The sequence below is a fragment of the Triticum urartu genome, chromosome 5A (genome assembly GCF_056163025.1).
Source record: "Triticum urartu cultivar PI428250 chromosome 5A, HENAU_Tu73, whole genome shotgun sequence".
Lineage (NCBI taxonomy): Eukaryota > Viridiplantae > Streptophyta > Magnoliopsida > Poales > Poaceae > Triticum > Triticum urartu.
Genome location: NC_141877.1, coordinates 683351993 through 683374009, shown reverse-complemented (window position 1 = coordinate 683374009; position 22017 = coordinate 683351993). Strand labels below are relative to the sequence as shown.

Genomic DNA, 22017 nt, shown 5'->3' with positions numbered 1-22017 from the left:
TAATTGAGCAGTGAAATCAATAGAGAACTAGTTCATAACAAAATCACGCCCTTACGCTCATCCCATGTAACATAACATAGTTTAACGAGCTTTGAACAAACATACCTAAGCTAACAAGCTTTAGCAACCACTAACTCGACGAGCCGCAGCCTTAACAACCGAGGTAATCCACCTACAGCAACAAGCCTCCGATGCAATTCTATAGAATTTTCGAAGGGTTAGAATCCTTAAGAATTTTCCTTAGGTTGGTCGTTTGATTCATATGATTGAATCCTACATGAATTTTCCCTAAGGGATCATGCGTACTATATTTTATTAAAAACCTAGCATCCACTTCAAGCTGTTTTTACAATTTCTTTGTTTTTTTCCTGTGGCATCAAACACACTATGCTAATCCTATAGGAGTGAAGCGGACATGCCACTTCAATCCAGTATTTTTTTTTTCCTACTTATGCATTTTGAGAATCCTGCGAATCGAAGAGGGCCTTAGCTAGTTTTTCCAACCATGTCGTTTTCCAAGCGAACTAGAAAATCAATTGTGGCAAGATGTGATTAGTGAGACGTGAGCATTGACTCCTCTGGAAATTCATTCTCTGAAACCGACGTGTTTGTCATGCAGTAACATACCAAGACAGAATTGTAGGCCTCCGCCAGAAACAAAACAATACAAAAGATATAACCGTGCTCATGTATGTAATGCAGCTGGAAGAGTTCCTGAAGTGGAGGGTGTCCGGTCGTGTGGAAACACCTTACCTAGGCGGGCGGCTTTTGGTTTTGAGACGAAGTTGACACTTCACCCGATCACCAATCAGGTCCGAACTATATATAAGATAAGAAGAGCCTCCCCCATTGCCATCGTCATCACACACACACACACACACACACACACACACACACACACACACACACACACACTCTTCACAAGTTCTCACTGTTTCCTGTCCCTCTTGAGTTGAGTCTCTCTGCTCCATCCCGGCCGGCCTTTCCCCTCCTGACAGCCAGATGGCCCAGGTACGCCAGTTTTAGAGTGTTTTCTCCCTCGATCCGTTCAGATTATAGCATGCCGACCGATCGTGGCATCGTCTCTGTCGTCGCGTCGGTGAATCCTGCTAAGTTTCTTAGTAGAATCCTGGGGAAATGTTTGTTCACTCTTTGCTTGGTTGCCGCTCGCAGAAGGTGGTGCTGAGGATTCCCACCATGACCGACGACAAGACCAAGCAGAAAGCCGTGGAGGCCGTCGCCGACATCTACGGTAAGTGCGTGCCCCCCATGAATCCTTCCGTTGCTGGTTTGTTTGATATCGCTTGGCGGTTTGATTCTCACAAGGAAGCGGGCAGAAAAATCTGCTCTCGTGCTTCCCGGCTCCTGGCCGTTCATAGTCAGTTCGTCTTTTCATCGTGTAGTATATTTTTGGAAACACGGCCTTCTACACTTCTACCAATAAACCGTAGCTGGGCGATAATGCGATATTCGATCGCGACGTGTGATCAGACGTGGCCGGCCAAGTAAGTCAATCTGTAGGGCCATAAGCTACATGCATGCATGTACGGTAGTACGAAAATGGCTTTACTCTTGTGTTTGTTTGATGAGCCAACTTGGTAGAACTACACATGCATGGGTCCTACGTATACGTGTGAGTGAGTGGGCATGACTAGATATGTCGTCGGTCAGATCCTCGCACAAAAGATCAAATCCTCACACTATAATATGCTTGTAATCATAGTGCAGATCCAAATCAATAAATGGATTCTAAAGAAAGAGAGATTTAATCAATTAATGAACATGAATTCTATTGCTTAATCAATGAAGATAGTTTTGTTGCATCTAATCATAGTCCGGATGCAACCAATCAACCATCATGAATGAACTCATTCCTTTTCTTTCTACTCGTGCTCGGTTGCAGGTATCGACTCGATAGCCGCGGACCTCAAGGACAACAAGATGACCGTCATAGGCGCCATGGACACGGTGGCCATCGCCAAGAGGCTCAAGAAGCTCGGCAAGATCGACATCGTCTCGGTTGGCCCGGCCAAGGAGGAGAAGAAGCCGGCGCCGGCGCCGGCTGCTGAGAAGAAGGGCGAGGAGAAGAAGGAAGACAAGAAAGAGGAGAAGAAAGATGACAAGAAGGTCGACAAGAAGTGAAAGCAACCCATTGCAGAAGGAGAAACCCAACATCATCACGTAAACGGCAACAGCAACAAAAAGTCTTTGACATCTGAGGCTCTGATGGAATGCTAGATAGCTAATTATCATCTCCACTGCGAAACAAGGTCGCTTTGCGTACTGTACTGGTATAGCGCACTACAGACATCAAGTCAAATCAAATATCAGATCAGTGTGTGTGGACATGTGACTCTGGGTTTGCCTGATTGGTGATGACATGAATCCTACTCTATCAGCCAACTTCAGGCAATTTTTCAGAATTCAGACTACATTGCATGATCTCAGTTTTTTAGCTGTTTGAACCTGAGCTGGCCTGTGACAGAGACTGGCTATCTGCCACCTTCTGATGGGAAAGAGGACAAGAGTTTCAGTCGTCGCAATGGCGCAGCCAAAAAAAAGGAAGCAGTGTCAGTGTGGCCTTTCCCCTAACTCCAAGTTGCCGCAGGCCCAAGTATATCCGGCTTTGCTCACAGTCTTTGATCTGTCACCATTACTTCAAATTTTTTTGAAACTTTTAAATATGTTTTGATTTTTTCTTCCTTTTTGCAAAACGAGCTCCATGGGGCTCGGCCTTTGCAACGCCACACTCCTAAATGGCCCGACTACTAGGGCTGCCAATTAATGATATTTTTTATTTTTTCATAAACATGAAAAACAGTGTATTCAGTTTTTACACACTGAAAACTATGATCACAAATAAATTGATAATGGAAACTGTTTGCTTATTATGGAATAGTGCCGTGCATTTAAAAGTTGATGTTTATGAGTTTAAAAAGAAATGTTCACGTACTTCAAAAACTATTTACATAGCTCCAAGGAGATGTTCATGTATTCAAATCAAAATGTGCATACATATGAAATAAATCCTTATGACTTCAATAAATCACGTTTTTAAAGTAAATGTTCACATACTACCAAAATGTTCAACTGTTTGCTAAAAAAAGATGTAAACAAAAAATAAGAGTAAACTTATAAAATTAGAAACAACAAAAAATAATCCCTGATCATGGGCAGTATGATTTGATCTGTACTCTTTGCAATGAGTGTATGATAGGGTTCACTCATAAAACTTATACCTCACGTATTGCGAAATATAGCAAGCACTTGCCGATGTGCGCGTGCAAAATTTACCACAACCCAACACAACTTGTTTTGGTTTTGATTGTTTGTTGTTTGTTTAAATTTCTGTTATTTCTTTCCGTTTTGTGTTTTTTCTTATTTCTTGTATTTAATGTGTCGCATATTTACTCTTTTTTTGTTTCTTCTGTTTGACCATTTCTATTTATTTTTGGTATATCATATTTTTTTGGTGACGTATATTAACACTACATTTTATGAAAACTCATACTCTTAAAATTATATACAAACACTTTATGAAAAAGGTTAACACTTTAATAAAATAAATGAATTTCACAAAATCATGTGACTAATTTTGTATTAGTTATATATTTTTTTTCGAAAATCAGCATTTTCTGAAAATTACATGAACATTTTGAAGAGCTCTGCTTTTTGTAATGTTGCATTATTCTTTGGGAAAAGTATGTGAACATTTATTTATTTAGATAAACATCTCTAAAAAGTGTGTGAAAATGTTTTTTATGTACATTAATACTTTCTAAAAATATGTGAACACTGTTTCAGTGAGATGATAATTTTTAAATACATAGATAATTTTTGGTTACATGAATGTTGTTTAGAAAATACGTGTATATTTAATGTAGTATCCAGACAGTTTTTAGAAGTACATGAATTATTTATTTGTTTAGACGTGCATGTATGTTTTACAACAAATGATGTTTCAACTACCAATAGCGGACATAAGGCTATTGGGTTGGCCACCTTGGCGTGTGCCATTAACAGGTATTTCTCCTTTTTTTTCATAAATTGTGAAAGTATATTGATCTTGCTAATACTCATGCACTTTCAAAAATGTTTACAGAATTTCCAAAAAGCCAAAAAGTCAAAGAAATAAAATGAAAAGGACAAACAGAAAAAAAATGGGGAACCGGTGGAGAAAAAAAGAAAAGGAAAATCCGCAATAAAAATCAGTAGAATCGACTATAGCTACAGTTACTGCTCTCCTAGGTAGCCTGGCGCTATGACGCTCTCGTCTGTGTGTTTCAGCGACAATTTGTCTCAACAGGCAAAGAATAAGAAATTCCCTTAGTTTTGGGCTTTGTACGAAGCACTCCCCTAAGCCAACATCACAAAAGATATAACAAGGCCAACAATAGGTGGTGGCGTATGCACTTGAGAAAGGATGCGTGTGTGCTGATATCTCAGATTACAACAAACTCAGCACATGCGCGTGCATTACTGTCAGCCCTAGACTCCTCTAGAAGCCCATGGTTTACACACCATATGTCGGTTTGTACAAATTCCAACACTATTCCTCAATCACAACTTTATCGAGTCGAGATTGTTCCTAAAGTTCTCTAGTTTTGCTTGTTAGACAATGGCTTTGGAAACACATGTAGAACTTGTGCCGGGATGCGTGCGTGTTGATATAAGGTGCCGGTTGGCTAGATTACAGAGGAGTTTGGCTGAGACGTGAATTGGGTCCCAAGTTAGCTATATAGATAAGGATCCTTTCTCTCTCCCAATCAGATCTGCATCAGCCGCGTATGGTATAAGGCTGCAAACCGATGATTTCTACCCTTTAAGCTTGGCTGTGTATGGTGAACAAAACCAAAATCAGTTCACAAAGCGCCTTTTCTGACTGGACAAGCTTATTTCTGACATATCTGACTGGAAAAGCTAGGTTCACTGGCCTTGCTATGGGCGGATACATCTTTTTCATAGTATAAATAGACCCCTTAACTAAGCTTACTGCCATATCCAACAAACTATTTGTTGTAGAGGATCATCCACAGCCAGCAGCCACAATGGAAGCGAGCGTGCAACAAGGCAACTATGTCCAAGTCTACGTCATGCTCCCTGTAAGCACCATCCATTCAACTCAATCTCTATTCTCTAAGCACCATGCACGACAACCATTTCAAGGATCTAATTCACACATGCAATGTTGTACATATAATACCGTTATTCTTAAACACTCTAGTTCAAAGGGTGAGGTCAACAAGATTTGAGGCCTCAAAATGAGTAATTTATTTGTACTAACCTTGACTTCGTTTTCGTTGTGGAAATAAATAGCTGGACGCCGTGAGCGTGAACAACAGGTTCGAGAAGGGTGACGAGCTCAGGGAGCAACTGAAGAGGCTGGTAGAGGCCGGTGTGGATGGTGTCATGGTAGACGTCTGGTGGGGCTTGGTGGAGGGCAAGGGCCCCAGGGCGTACGACTGGTCCGCCTACAAGCAGTTGTTCCAGCTGGTGCATGAGGCTGGACTGAAGCTAAAGGCCATCATGTCATTCCACCAGTGTGGTGGCAACGTCGGTGATGTCGTCAACATCCCGATCCCGCAGTGGGTGCGGAATGTCGGTGCGAGTGATCCGGACATTTTCTACACCGACCAGCACGGGACTAGGAACATTGAGTACCTCACCCTTGGAGTTGATGACCAGCCTCTCTTCCATGGAAGATCTGCCGTCCAGGTTAATATAAACCACCACTCTAGCTCTCTCGTGCTTTTTTTTTTCATTCAAATGTGTGTTGTTTTGTGTATTTAGAGAGAAAATTTCAAGATGAATGCAAATACAAGCAAAAGGCCAAATGGTGCCAAAAATATATATATATCAAAAGAAACGAAAGATATATCAAGAGTGAAAAGAATCTAGGGCCTAATCACAGGAAGAACAAGTAGTTGTGATTTTGATAGGTACAATGTGCTGATGGTAGAAAGCTTTGATTCTTCTTTCTGGCTGTGACAGATGTATACTGATTACATGGCAAGCTTCAGGGACAACATGAAAGAGTTCTTGGATGCCGGTGTTATTGTAGACATTGAAGTCGGACTTGGCCCGGCTGGAGAGTTGAGGTACCCATCCTATCCTCAGAGCCATGGATGGTCATTCCCAGGCATCGGAGAATTCATCGTAAGTGTTTTTTTTTCAAATAAAAATATTTCCTCTTTTGTTCCGACTAATATACTTTTGCATGTAACATGTGATGACCAAAGGCGGTTTATTATTGTGCAAGTGACGATCTACATTGGAAAAGTTTTCTCAGCAAACCAACACCGAAATGAAAAGGGATTCTCATAAAAAACGCAAGGATAAAATGGCAATTTCAGATCAGAACAAGGCATGGCTAGACCTGACTTCATCAGTTCTCCTACCCCATACCCCGATCCCAATTTTCACTTTTTTATTTCTCCTAAATAAGACATCATACAAACTTGACACATATGAACTACAATATGAGAAAAAAAATAGGATTCGTTTGTGCAACATAATTAAATACTTCAAATGATAACTGTCTTGGGGAAAAGACTAATTTCATATATATAAGCTACACCCAAAAAATCCAAAATGGTTTTCTGCACATTAATTGTAGTCCCAATTTTTCATTGACCCGCAATATTTCAAGTTCATATATTGCTTTTTGGAAGAAACAAAAAGAAGTATCTATATGGTGAGATTAGTGAGCTAGTGCATACCTTGATGCAAGGCAGATGGCACAGATAGGGGGGGGGGGGGGGGGAGGTGCACCTAAATCCAAGTTTAGGAAGGCCGAGAGACAAGTATCATAAGCAAAGACAAGGCCATCTAAAAATAGATGACATGAAATAATTAAAAAAAGTAAAATAATCTATACCATCACCATTAAAGACAAAAGGACTCCATTTAACTGTTTTAACTAATAGTACAAATTAAAAAAAAATCCGCAGTGCTATGATAAGTACCTGCAAGCAGACTTCAAAGCAGCAGCAGCGATGGTTGGCCATCCTGAGTGGGAATTTCCTCGCGATGCCGGACAGTACAATGACGCTCCCCAGAGAACTCGATTCTTCGTGGACAACGGAACATATCTCACTGAGCAGGGGAGGTTTTTCCTTGCATGGTACTCCAATAACCTGATCAAGCACGGTGACAAGATCTTGGACGAAGCAAACAAGGTCTTCTTGGGACACAGAGTGCAACTGGCAATCAAAGTAAGTACCATCATCCTAAATATCTCAGTTTCTTACAATAGTACTAGATAGGATTTGAGAAACCATGATTCAGTTGAGAAGTAGTGTATGATAAACAACAACAACAACAACAACAACAACAAAAAGTACACAAATTCATTCTAACACTCTAGGCTAAATGAACTTGCATTTCTTAATCTAGAATGTAAATGAGACATGGCCAAATGTTTGGTTGCAGATCTCTGGCATTCACTGGTGGTACAAGGTTCCAAGCCATGCAGCCGAGATCACAGCTGGGTACTACAACTTACATGATAGAGATGGCTACAGACCCATAGCACGCATGCTCAAAAGGCACCGTGCTAGTCTTAACTTCACTTGCGCCGAGATGAGGGACTCGGAGCAAAGCTCACAGGCCATGAGCGCACCGGAAGAACTAGTCCAACAGGTAGGTAGCTTGTGCCTCCAGAGTTTACGCTTAGACATCTCTGATAGACACATCTAACGTACTTGTCGTCGAAATTCTCAGGTGTTGAGTGCTGGATGGAGAGAGGGCCTAAATATGGCATGCGAAAATGCACTTCCTCGATATGATCCAACTGCTTACAACACCATACTCAGGAATGCAAGGCCTCATGGCATCAACAAGAGAGGCCCTCCTGAGCACAAGCTGTTTGGATTCACCTACCTCCGGCTGTCGAATCAGTTGGTGGAGGGACAAAACTATGTCAATTTCAAGACCTTTGTTGACAGAATGCATGCCAACCTGGTTAGTGCCACAACCCCTTGTTCATGCATGTCAAAAATTAAACAGAGGAATCATTAATTTGTTGATTTGCACCGGCCTATTACAATAATGCAATTTGATTCTTTTCAGCCTCATGACCCATGTGTTGATCCAGTGGCGCCTTTGCAAAGATCAGGGCCAGAACTGACGATTGAAATGATCCTACAAGCAGCGCAGCCAAAACTGGATCCATTCCCCTTTGAAGAGCACACCGACCTGCCAGTTCAAGGCCTCGGTGGCATCGGTGGGGATGTTGAAGGCCCCAGTGGTGGCATGGGTGGGGAGGTTCAAGACCCCACTGGTAGCATGGGTGGGGAGCTCCCTGCCACCGTGTAATGAAACCTTTATGATCTACAGTACCTTTTATGTTGTGTGTGACAGAGAAACCTTTCTCTGCCTTATTAATAACAATAAATAAAGCACATCACTTGTGCGTGTTCTGGAAGAAAAATCTCAGTGCTGGAAGGGTTAATCTTCTCTTTGTGAGAATTAACCGTGCCCTAGAAATAAGCCGATGAGGATAAATAAGATGTGGTGCTACAGTACATCATGAGGATTACTCATCAATATTGGATTAGTCATCAAGAGGATGCTTTTCCAATGAGCTGTAGTACATCAGACCTTACATACCTCCATTGTGTGCATATGAGTGAATGAACAAACTATTTTGTGCTCATTTAGCGATTGTATATAGGTCCATCATTTTGGATTGCATGTTCACGATTACCACTCGCATGGCTTTGACTAATGTTACGTGGTAAACTACTAAGTGTCCAATCTACTTCGTTGGATTTTTTGACCATTTTGGATCAAGAGTTTTAGAAAAAAGTTTCATCTTCGTAATCAAGCCGTAAATTTTGTATGTAGTTTGGTCGCAGTTTACGAAGCTACTCAAGACGATCATAAACTATCTTTTCTTGGTGAACCGGTCAATCCTGCTAAAGAAATTCTATATTCATTGTTCATGGGTGGGGAATTCAACATCCTATGGTTTCAGCAACGATAAAATAATTAGTTTGACAGTTCTTTCTTATTCAGCATTGCCATTGACAATTTGGATCTACCTGAGATATTTCTGGACACCAATTTACCTGGGCTAATACCCGGCTAGAGTCGACGTTTGAAAATATGGGTCACGTGCCAATGGATGCTGGTTGGGAATTGAAATTTCTTTTCGTAACAATACATGATTTGGTACGTACCAAAGCATCGCAATACACCGCTCAGTCAAGTTCGAATGGTTTGTTGATGTAGTCAACAAGGTTTTGGATGGTCGATGATGGGTAGATCGCCTTCCCAAGGGGTTAAAAAAAAAATCCTCACTTTGCAACAGTTCCTCGCATGGAGGGAGTTCTCCCACTGAATCGAATCTCTCCCGCGACCTAGGCTAGGGTTCCATCTCCCGCGACCTAGGCTAGGGTTCCATCCCCCGCGTTCCCGTCCGCCCGCTCGCCCCCCTCCCCCCCCCCCCTCGCGCGGGCGATGGGCGGGCCCCTGCCGCTCCCTCTCCTCCGGCTCCCTCCCCGCCCCTCTCCCTCCCCGCCGCCGCCAGCTGGGTCCGCCGGGCCTTGCCCTCGCGGCGCTGGCGCGGCGGGCCGTCCCTTCCCCGCTTGCTCATGGGGGGGGGGGGGGGGCGCAGGGGCCTCCCAATGGCGGTGGTGCAGCTTGGCCGGCTGCGGTGTGGCGCGGCGGCGGGATTCCGGCGGGCTTCGAGGTCCTTGGTGCGGCGGCGCGGTCGTTGGCCGCGTGGCGGCGTGGCGGTACTGGTGGCCGGCGGCACCGCGCGGCCCAGATCTGGGCCCTTTCGGGCTCCATCTGGGCTAGGGTGGGCCGGCGACTGGGTGCGCGGCGACGTTGCTCCCTGGTTGGTGGCGAGGAGGCGGTGGTCTGCGGGAGGTGGCGGCTTCGTCGGCCGGCGAGCTGCAGCGTGACGGTAGGGGCTGTCCGGACCCTTTTGGGTCTGGCCGGGCCTCGGCGCCTGGCAGGCCTCTTGTCCGTGCGTCCGGCCGGCTCCGCGGCGGCATTGGTGGTTGTCCTCTCACGTCGGCGATATTGCAGATGCCCTTGAGGCCACTATCTCTTCTTCCGTCCTCCAGGTTGTGTTGGTGACCTCAGGGAGACGACGAAGTTGATTCGGTGTCCGTGGTGGCACATGTTGGTGGGCGGCGTGATGGGCGGTGCACTATGATTCGTCTGGGGTGGTGGTGGGGGTTTGGGTTGGGAGAAATCTTTGGCGGCTCGTCCGGCCCCAACGCGGCGATGCCTGTGGGTGCCGTCGGACCTCCCTGAAGGGCGTCGGGTACACTCTCCCCCCACTGCCCCTCCCCCCCCTCCGTACCGGGGGAAACCCTAGGACTAATCCGGGCAACAACGGCGTCGTCGTCGCCTCCTTCTTGAAGGTGTTGCTTGGTACGCGGCGCTTCATAGTGCCGGGAGCGTGGTTGTACTTCTCCGGAGGGTGCAGCGGTCGCCGGTCGTCTTCGTTTCGTTGATCTGCCATTGTTGGCATTTCTTTCTCTTTCTTTTTTCTCTGTTTTTCTTTGGGCTTGTTTGTGCTGCGGCCCCAACACCTATCGTTGGATGTATCGATGGTTGCTTTGTAATACAAAGCAAGGAGAAACCCTTTTTCGTAACAGTTCCTCACATGATAGGAATTAAACACCACGGCATATACTATAAAAAACGCCCATATCCGACCGGGTCCTTTAACTATGGCACAGCCCATTAGGACATACTTTTATAGTATGTATTTTTTATCTTCAACGTGTTAAAATATTATTATAAATAGATTTATAACAAAAAGTTTTTGTGTACTGGGAACAAGTGTAGTGTGTTTTAAAATAAATGTGCATGACGTCAAAAACGAATATTTACATAGCTCGCTAGGGATGTTTATGTATTCGTGAACAAAATGTTAATATGTATAAAAAAGGTTAATGACTTCATAAACAGTTTTATGAACTTCAAATATTTTTTCTTATATACCTTTCTTTGCAATGAATGTGGAATACGGTTGACGGGGAGTTTCGATATGACGGCCTTAAGCGGGAACTGTTGGAGCAAATGTCGAAAGCAAATCTCCATAATTATATTTAGTCTGGAAAATGGTTTTAAATTTTAAACGTATGTGTTGCAAAAAAAAAAGTTCACCTATACGAATAATGCTCATGTATCAGGAATACAATTTGGTGACGAATCATAAAAATATATTTCCATATGTGAGAAAGCATTCACTTATTTCAAGCCAGGATGGTCATGGTATGGAAATGCGACATAAAGCAATGTTCATGTATAAGAAAAATTGTCCTCATATATACTGTACAACTCCTTTTTTTATCGAGGTGTCGTGAGCTGCTATGCGTATAGGAATTTTCCGAGTTTAAGGGCTGGCCGGTTGTTCTGCTCCTAGTTTTTTTGTGGCACAGTACAATCAAAGTCCCTCACATACACGAGCATACATCTGCCCTTATGAACGCACACCATATCCCTATAAGCATCTCAAAAGACTGAGTCGGCATAACATCTTAAGATTTCACATAGTCACCACAAGCGCCTCGCAGTTGACGGATACGTTTCCTATGGGTTTACGGGCTGGCCGTTTGTTTTGCTCGAGTAATGCTACATTCACGGATGATTATGAGGGTTTTACAGGGTCATTATGACTTGGCAAATGGTTATTGAGTTAAGGGGGAGGGAGGGGCCCCACCCACCTGAACCTCCCCGTAATCATCTGTGAATGAATTAATGCTCCCCGCAAAAAAAAACATCCGTGAATGTAGCATTATTAATTCTGCTCCTCGTTTTGGGCTGAGAGTGATGGCTCGTAGGAGTTTATCGGTCCCCGGAAGAATCACTCTCCCGGCATGATGGACCCTAGTTTCTTAGCTCCGGCGGCGACCCAAAATGATGCCTCCCTTTTGATGTTGTCGAGAAGAACCGTAGGCAGAGCGGCCATGTTGCGGAATACACGGGCGTTTCACCCGTTCCAGATTGTCCATGTAGTGAGCATGGTGAGCGAGGCCATGGCCTTCTGGTTGGGGACGAAAGCATCTGTCAACCCAAGCCACCAGTCAAAGGTGGAATGCCTCAGGGGCCAAGTGGAGGTGTCAACGTGAATGAGTTGTAGCCACGCCTTGACCAAGCCCCATAGGCGAATGGTGAAACGACATTTGAAGAAGAGATGGTCAACCGACTCATTCCAACGCATGCATAAGGGGCATGAGCCACATGTTGGAAATATGCCCTAGAGGCAATAATAAAATGATTATTATATTTCCTTATTCATGATAATTGTCTATTATTCATGCTATAATTGTGTTATCCGGAAATCGTAATACATGTGTGAATACATAGACCACAACACGTCCCTAGTGAGCCTCTAGTTGACTAGCTCGTTGATCAAAAGATAGTCATGGTTTCCTGACTATGGACATTGGATGTCATTGATAACGGGATCACATCATTAGGAGAATGATGTGATGGACAAGACCCAATCCTAAGCATAGCTCAAAGATCGTGTAGTTTGTTTGCTATAGCTTTTCCGAATGTCAAGTATCACTTCCTTAGACCATGAGATTGTGCAACTCCCGGATACCGTAGAAGTGCTTTGGGTGTGCCAAACGTCACAACGTAACTGGGTGACTATAAAGGTACACTACGGGTATCTCCGAAAGTGTCTGTTGGGTTGGCACGAATCGAGACTGGGATTTGTCACTCCGTATGACGGAGAGGTATCTCTGGGTCCACTCGGTAATGCATCATCATAATGAGCTCAATGTGACCAAGTGGTTGATCACGGGATCATGAATTACGGAACGAGTAAAGTGACTTGCCAGTAACGAGATTGAACGAGGTATTGGGATACCGACGATCGAATCTCGGGCAAGTAACGTACCGATTGACAAAGGGAATTGAATACGGGATTGATTAAGTCCTCGACATCGTGGTTCATCCGATGAGATCATCAAGGAGCATGTGGGAGCCAACATGGGTATCCAGATCCCACTGTTGGTTATTGACCGGAGAGGCGTCTCGGTCATGTCTGCGTGTCTCCCGAACCCGTAGGGTCTACACACTTAAGGTTCGGTGACGCTAGGGTTGTAGAGATATTAGTATGCAGTAATCCGAAAGTTGTTCGTAGTCCCATATGAGATCCCGGACGTCACGAGGAGTTCCGGAATGGTCCGTAGGTAAAGATTTATATATAGGAAGTCCAGTTTCGGCTAGCGGGAAGGTTTCGGGGGTTACCGGTATTGTACCGGGACCACCGAAAGGGTCCCGGGGGTCCACCGGATGGGGCCACCTATCCCGGAGGGCCCCATGGGCTGAAGTGGCGTGGGAACCAGCCCCTGATGGGCTGGTGCACCCCACCCAAGGGCCCAAGGCGCCTAGGGTTAGAAACCCTAGGGGGCCGTTGCCCCCCAAGGGGGCATGCGTCCCCCTGGTTGGAAACCCTAAGGGGGCCGTTGCCCCCAGACCCCCCCCCTTTTAGATGGGATCTCCAAGGGGGCATGCGCCCCCCTAGCCCCTATATATAGTGGAAGGGAGGGAGGGCAGCCACACCTTGCTCTTGGCGCCTCCCTCTCCCTCCGTAACAGCTCTCCTCCCCGCTTGTGCTTGGCGAAGCCCTGCCGGGATCCTGCTGCGTCCACCACCACGCCGTCGTGCTGCTGGATCTTCATTAACCTCTCCTTCCCCCTTGCTGGATCAAGAAGGAGGAGACGTCTTCCCAACCGTACGTGTGTTGAACGTGGAGGTGCTGTCCGTTCGGCACTTGGTCATCGGTGATTTGGATCACGGCGAGTACGACTCCATCATCCCCGTTCACTTGAACGCTTCCGCTCACGATCTACAAGGGTATGTAGATGCACTCCGATTCCCTTGCTGCTAGAATACTCCATAGATTGATCTTGGTGATGCGTAGAATTTTTTTAATTTCTGCTACGATCCCCAACAGTGGCATCATGAGCTAGGTCTATGCGTAGTTTCTATGCACGAGTAGAACACAAAATAGTTGTGGGCGTCGATATTGCCAATTATCTTGCCGTTACTAGTCTTATCTTGATTCGGCGGTATTGTGGGATGAAGCGGCCTGGATCAACCTTACACGTACGCTTACGTGAGACCGGTTCCACCGACTGACATGCACTAGTTGCATAAGGTGGCTAGCGGGTGTCTGTCTCTCCCACTTTAGTCGGATCTGATTCGATGAATAGGGTCCTTATGAAGGGTAAATATAAATTGGCAATTCACGTTGTGGTTTTGGCGTAGGTAAGAAACGTTCTTGCTAGAAACCTATAGCAGCCACGTAAAAACTTGCAACAATAATTAGAGGACGTCTAACTTGTTTTTGCAGCAAGTGCTTTGTGATGTGATATGGCTAAAAGTTGTGATGAATGATATATGTGATGTATGAGATGATCATGTTCTTGTAATAGGAACCACGACTTGCATGTCGATGAGTATGACAACCGGCAGGAGCCATAGGAGTTGTCTTAATTTATTTATGACCTGCATGTCAACATAAACGTCATGTAATTACTTTACTTTATTGCTAAAGCGTTAGCCATAGTAGTAGAAGTAATAGTTGATGTGACAACTTCATGAAGACACGATGATGGAGATCATGATGATGGAGATCATGGTGTCATGCCGGTGACGACGATGATCATGGCGCCCCGAAGATGGAGATCAAAAGGAGCGAAATGATATTAGCCATATCATGTCACTATTTGATTGCATGTGATGATTATCATGTTTTACATCTTATTTGCTTAGAACGACGGTAGCTTAAATAATATGATCCCTCGAATTAATTTCAAGAAAGTGTTCCCCCTAACTGTGCACCGTTGCGAAGGTTCGTTGTTTCGAAGCACCACGTGATGATCGGGTGTGATAGATTCTAACGTTCGAATACAACGGGTGTAAGCCAGATTTACACACGCAATACACTTAGGTTGACTTGACGAGCCTAGCATGTACAGACATGGCCTCGGAACACGGAGGACCGAAAGGTCGAGCATGAGTCGTATAGAAGATACGATCAACATGGAGATGTTCACCGATGATGACTAGTCCGTCTCACGTGATGATCGGACACGGCCTAGTTGACTCGGATCATGTTTCACTTAGATGACTAGAGGGATGTTTGTCTAAGTGGGAGTTCATTGAATAATTTGATTAGATGAACTTAATTATCATGAACTTAGTCTAAAATCTTTACAATATGTCTTGTAGATCAAATGGCCCATGCTAATGTTGTCCTCAACTTCAACGCGTTCCTAGAGAAAACCAAACTGAAAGATGATGGCAGCAACTATACGGACTGGGTCCGGAACCTGAGGATCATCCCAATAGCTGCCAAGAAAGATTATGTCCTAAAAGCACCGCTAGGTGAAGCACCATTCCCAGCAAATCAAGACGTTATGAACGCTTATCAGTCACGTGCTGATGATTACTCCCTCGTTCAGTGCGGCATGCTTTACAGCTTAGAACCGGGGCTCCAAAAGCGTTTTGAGCAACACAGAGCATATGAGATGTTCGAGGAGCTGAAAATGGTTTTCCAAGCTCATGCCCGGGTCGAGAGATATGAAGTCTCCGACAAGTTCTTCAGTTGTAAGATGGAGGAAAATAGCTCTGTTAGTGAACACATACTCAAGATGTCTGGGTTGCACAACCGCTTGACTCAGCTGGGAGTTAATCTCCCGGATGACGCGGTCATTGACGGAATCCTTCAATCGCTTCCACCAAGCTACAAGAGCTTTGTGATGAACTTCAATATGCAGGGGATGGAAAAGACCATTCCCGAGGTATATTCAATGCTGAAATCAGCAGACGTGGAGATCAAAAAGGAACATCAAGTGTTGATGGTGAATAAAACCACTAAGTTCAAGAAAGGCAAGGGTAAGAAGAACTTCAAGAAGGATGGCAAAGAAGTTGCCGCGCCCGGTAAATCAGTTGCCAGGAAGAAGTCAAAGAATGGACCCAAGCCTGAGACTGAGTGCTTTTATTGCAAGGGAAGTGGTCACTGGAAGCGGAACTGCCCAAAATACTTAGCGGACAAGAAGGCCGGCAACACCAAAGGTATATGTGATATACATGTAATTGATGTGTACCTTACCATTACTCGTAGTAGCTCCTGGGTATTTGATACCGGTGCGGTTGCTCATATTTGTAACTCAAAGCAGGAGCTGTGGAATAAGCGGAGACTGGCGAAGGACGAGGTGACGATGCGCGTCGGGAATGGTTCCAAGGTCGATGTGATCGCCGACGACACGCTACCTCTACATTTACCTACGGGATTAGTTTTAAACCTCAATAATTGTTATTTAGTTCCAGCTTTGAGCATGAACATTGTATCAGGATCTCGTTTAATTCGAGATGGCTACTCATTTAAATCCGAGAATAATGGTTGTTCTATTTATATGAGAGATATGTTTTATAGTCATGCCCCGCTGGTGAATGGTTTATTCTTAATGAATCTCGAGCATAATGTTACACATGTCCATAGTGTGAATACCAAAAGATGTAAAGTTGATAATGATAGTCCCACATACTTGTGACACTGCCGCCTTGGTCACATAGGTGTCAAACGCATGAAGAAGCTCCATGCAGATGGACTTTTAGAGTCTCTTGATTACGAATCATTTGACACGTGTGAACCATGCCTCATGGATAAAATGACCAAGACTCCGTTCTCCGGAACAATGGAGCGAGCAACCAACTTATTGGAAATTATACATACTGATGTGTGCGGTCCAATGAGTGTTGATGCTCGCAGTGGCTATCGTTATGTTCTCACTCTCACTGATGACTTGAGTAGATATGGGTATGTCTACTTAATGAAACATAAGTCTGAGACCTTCGAAAAGTTCAAGGAATTTCAGAGTGAGGTTGAGAATCAACGTGACAGAAAAATAAAGTTCTTACGATCAGATCGTGGGGGAGAATATTTAAGTCACGAATTTGGCACACACTTAAGGAAATGTGGAATCGTTTCACAACTCACGCCGCCTGAAACACCTCAGCGTAACGGTGTGTCCGAACATCGTAATCGCACTCTATTGGATATGGTGCGATCTATGATGTCTCTTACCGATCTACCGCTCTCATTTTGGGGCTATGCTTTAGAGACTGCCACATTCACTTCAAATAGGGCTCCATCGAAATCCGTTGAGACGACACCGTATGAATTATGGTTTGGGAAGAAACCTAAGCTGTTGTTTCTAAAAGTTTGGGGATGCGATGCTTATGTCAAGAAACTTCAACCTGAAAAGCTCGAACCCAAGTCGGAAAAATGCGTCTTCATAGGATACCCTAAGGAAACCATTGGGTATACCTTCTACCTCAGATCCGAAGGCAAGATCATCGTTGCCAAGAATGGATCCTTTCTAGAGAAGGAGTTTCTCTCGAAAGAAGTAAGTGGGAGGAAAGTAGAGCTTGATGAAGTACTGCCTCTTGAAGCAGAGAGTAGCGCAGCTCAGGAAAATGTTCCTGTGGTGCCTGCACCGATTAGAGAGGAAGTTAATGATGATGATCAAGATACTTCGGATCAAGCTCCTACTGAACTTCGTAGGTCCACAAGGACACGTTCCGCACTAGAGTGGTACGGCAACCTTGTCTTGGAAATCATGTTGTTAGGCAACGGTGAACCTTCGAACTATGAGGAAGCGATGGCGGGCCCAGATTCCGACAAATGGCCGGAAGCCATGAAATCCGAGATAGGATCCATGTATGAAAACGAAGTAAGGAGTTTGACTGACTTTCCCGAAGATTGGCGAGCCATAGAAAATAAATGGATCTTTAAGAAGAAGACATACGCGGATGGTAATGTGACCATCTATAAGGCTCGACTTGTCGCTAAGGGTTATCGACAAGTTCAAGGGGTTGACTACGATGAGACTTTCTCACCCGTAGCGAAGCTGAAGTCCGTCCGAATCATGTTAGCAATTTCCGCATTCTATGATTATGAGATATGGCAAATGGACGTCAAAACGGCTTTCCTTAACGGCTTTCTTAAGGAAGAATTGTATATGATGCAGCCGGAAGGTTTTGTCGATCCTAAGAATGCTAACAAGGTGTGCAAGCTCCAACGCTCAATCTATGAGCTGGTGCAAGCATCTCGGAGTTGGAACATTCGCTTTGATGAGATGATCAAAGCGTTTGGGTTTATGTAGACTTATGGAGAAGCCTGCGTTTACAAGAAAGTGAGTGGGAGCTCTGTAGCATTTCTCATATTGTATGTGGATGACATACTGTTGATGGGAAATGATATAGAATTCTTGGAAAACATAAAGGCCTACTTGAACAAGTGTTTTTCAATGAAGGACCTTGGAGAAGCTGCTTATATATTAGGCATCAAGATCTATAGAGATAGATCGAGACGCCTCATCGGTCTTTCACAAAGTACGTACCTTGACAAGATATTGAAGAAGTTCAATATGGATCAGTCCAAGAAGGGGTTCTTGCCTGTATTGCAAGGTGTGCGATTGAGCACGGCTCAATGCCCGACCACGGCAGAAGATATAGAAGAGATGAGTGTCATCCCCTATGCCTCGGCCATAGGGTCTATTATGTATGCCATGCTGTGTACCAGACCTGATATAAATCTTGCCGTAAGTTTGGTAGGTAGGTACCAAAGTAATCCCGGCAAGGAACACTGGACAGCGGTCAAAAACATTCTGAAGTACCTGAAAAGGACCAAGGATATGTTTCTCGTTTATGGAGGTGGCGAAGAGCTCGTCGTAAAGGGTTACGTCGACGCTAGCTTCGACACAGATCTGGATGACTCTAAGTCACAAACCGGATACGTGTATATTTTGAATGGTGGGGCAGTAAGCTGGTGCAGTTGCAAGCAAAGCATCGTGGCGGGATCTACATGTGAAGCAGAATACATGCCAGCCTCGAAGGCAGCACAAGAAGCAATCTGGGTGAAGGAGTTCATCACCGACCTAGGAGTCATACCCAATGTGTCGGGGCCGATGACTCTTTTCTGTGACAACACTGGAGCTATTGCCCTTGCCAAGGAGCCCAGGTTTCACAGGAAGACCAGGCATATCAAGCGTCGCTTCAACTCCATTCGTGAAAGTGTTCAAAATGGAGACATAGAAATTTGTAAAGTACATACGGACCTGATTGTAGCAGACCCGTTGACTAAATCTCTCCCTAGAGCAAAACATGATCAACACCAGAATTCCATGGGTGTTCGATTCATCACAATGTAACTAGATGATTGACTCTAGTGCAAGTGGGAGACTGTTGGAAATATGCCCTAGAGGCAATAATAAAATGATTATTATATTTCCTTGTTCATGATAATTGTCTATTATTCATGCTATAATTGTGTTATCCGGAAATCGTAATACATGTGTGAATACATAGACCACAACACGTCCCTAGTGAGCCTCTAGTTGACTAGCTCGTTGATCAAAAGATCGTCATGGTTTCCTGACTATGGACATTGGATGTCATTGATAATGGGATCACATCATTAGGAGAATGATGTGATGGACAAGACCCAATCCTAAGCATAGCTCAAAGATCGTGTAGTTCGTTTGCTATAGCTTTTCCGAATGTCAAGTATCATTTCCTTAGACCATGAGATTGTGCAACTCCCGGATACCGTAGGAGTGCTTTGGGTGTGCCAAACGTCACAACGTAACTGGGTGACTATAAAGGTACACTACGGATATCTCCGAAAGTGTCTGTTGGGTTGGCACGAATCGAGACTGGGATTTGTCACTCCGTATGACGGAGAGGTATCTCTGGGCCCACTCAGTAATGCATCATCATAATGAGCTCAATGTGACCAAGTGGTTGATCACGGGATCATGCATTACGGAACGAGTAAAGTGACTTGCCGGTAATGAGATTGAACGAGGTATTGGGATACCGACGATCGAGTCTCGGGCAAGTAACGTACCGATTGAAAAAGGGAATTGAATACGGGATTGATTAAGTCCTCGACATCGTGGTTCATCCGATGAGTTCATCGAGGAGCATGTGGGAGCCAACATGGGTATCCAGATCTTGCTGTTGGTTATTGACCGGAGAGGCGTCTCGGTCATGTCTGCGTGTCTCCCGAACCCGTAGGGTCTACACACTTAAGGTTCGGTGACGCTAGGGTTGTAGAGATATTAGTATGCAGTAACCTGAAAGTTGTTCGGAGTCCCGGATGAGATCCCGGACGTCACGAGGAGTTCCGGAATGGTCCGGAGGTAAAGATTTATATATAGGAAGTCCAGTTTCGGCCAGCGGGAAGGTTTCGGGGGTTACCGGTTGTTGGAAATATGCCCTAGAGGCAATAATAAAAGCATTATTATATTTCCTTGTTCATGATAATTGTCTTTATTCATGCTATAATTGTGTTATCCGGAAATCGTAATACATGTGTGAATAACAGACACCAACATGTCCCTAGTGAGCCTCTAGTTGACTGGCTCGTTGATCAACAGATAGTCATGGTTTCCTGACTATGGACATTGGATGTCATTGATAACGAGATCACATCATTAGGAGAATGATGTGATGGACAAGACCCAATCCTAAACATAGCACAAGATCGTATAGTTCGTTTGCTAGAGTTTTCCAATGTCAAAGTATCTTTTCCTTAGACCATGAGATCATGTAACTCCCGGATACCGTAGGAGTGCTTTGGGTATACCAAACGTCACAACGTAACTGGGTGACTATAAAGGTAGACTACGGGTATCTCCGAAAGTGTCTGTTGGGTTGACATGGATCAAGACTGGGATTTGTCACTCCGTATGACGGAGAGGTATCACTGGGCCCACTTGGTAATGCATCATCATAATGAGCTCAAAGTGACCAAGTGTCTGGTCACGGTATCATGCATTACGGTACGAGTAAAGTGACTTGCCGGTAACGAGATTGAACGAGGTATTGGGATACCGACGATCGAATCTCGGGCAAGTAACATATCGATTGACAAAGGGAATTGCATACGGGGTTGATTGAATCCTCGACATCGTGGTTCATCCGATGAGATCATCGTGGAGCATGTGGGAGCCAACATGGGTATCCAGATCCAGCTGTTGGTTATTGACCGGAGAGTCGTCTCGGTCATGTCTGCTTGTCTCCCGAACCCGTAGGGTCTACACACTTAAGGTTCGGTGACGCTAGGGTTGTGAAGATATGTATATGCAGTAACCCGAATGTTGTTAGGGGTCCCGGATGAGATCCCGGACGTCACGAGGAGTTCCGGAATGGTCCGGAGGTAAGGAATTGTATATGGGAAGTGCTGTTTCGGCCATCGGGACAAGTTTCGGGGTCACCGGTATTGTACCGGGACCACCGGAAGGGTCCCGGGGGTCCACCGGGTGGGGCCACCTATCCCGGGGGGGCCCCATGGGCTGAAGTGGGAGGGAAGCCAGCCCTTAGTGGGCTGGGGCGCCGCCCCCCAAGGGCCCATGCGGCTAGGGTTGGGGGAAACCCTAAAGGGGGCGCCCCCCCTTGCTTGGGGGGCAAGCCTCCCACCCTAGGCCGCCGCCCCCCTAGTAGATCCATCTACTAGGGCCGGCGCCCCCCCCCATGGCACCCCTATATATAGTGGGGGAGAGGAGGGACTTGATGAACCAGCCCCTGGCGCCTCCCTCTCTCCCCGTTACGTCTCTCTTCCTCGTAGTATAGGCGAAGCCCTGCTACTGTGACGCCCTGCATCCACCACCACGCCGTCGTGCTGCTGGATCTTCCTCAACCTCTCCTTCTCCCTTGCTGGATCAAGAAGGAGGAGACGTCTCCCGTCCCGTACGTGTGTTGAATGCGGAGGTGCCGTCCGTTCGGCGCTTGGTCATCGGTGATTTGGATCACGTCGTGTTCGACTACATCATCACCGTTCTTTTGAACGCTTCCGTGCGCGATCTACAAAGGTATGTAGATGCATCCAATGACTCGTTGCTAGATGAACTCCTAGATGATCTTGGTGAAACGAGTAGGAAAATTTTTGTTTTCTGCAACGTTCCCCAACAGTGGCATCATGAGCTAGGTCTATGCGTAGTTCTTCTTGCGCGAGTAGAACAC

The 22017-nt window shown here is 45.3% G+C and overlaps 2 protein-coding genes across 2 annotated transcripts; both read left to right on the top strand.

Annotated features, from left to right (window-relative positions):
- Positions 1–851: 851 nt before the first annotated feature.
- LOC125506559 (heavy metal-associated isoprenylated plant protein 39) lies at positions 852–2350 on the top strand. Its single transcript, XM_048671349.2, has 3 exons — positions 852–1011; positions 1174–1252; positions 1904–2350. Exons 1-3 carry the CDS (start codon positions 1003–1005, stop codon positions 2140–2142), a joined length of 327 nt encoding a protein of 108 aa, XP_048527306.1. The 5' UTR covers positions 852–1002; the 3' UTR covers positions 2143–2350.
- Positions 2351–4957: 2607 nt separating this feature from the next.
- On the top strand, positions 4958–8656 carry LOC125511668 (beta-amylase). The gene is made up of 7 exons (XM_048677092.2): positions 4958–5102; positions 5317–5715; positions 5992–6156; positions 6951–7214; positions 7432–7641; positions 7723–7962; positions 8071–8656. The coding sequence occupies exons 1-7, from the start codon at positions 5049–5051 to the stop codon at positions 8314–8316; spliced, it is 1578 nt and encodes a 525-aa protein (XP_048533049.2). The 5' UTR covers positions 4958–5048; the 3' UTR covers positions 8317–8656.
- The last annotated feature ends 13361 nt before the right edge of the window (positions 8657–22017 follow it).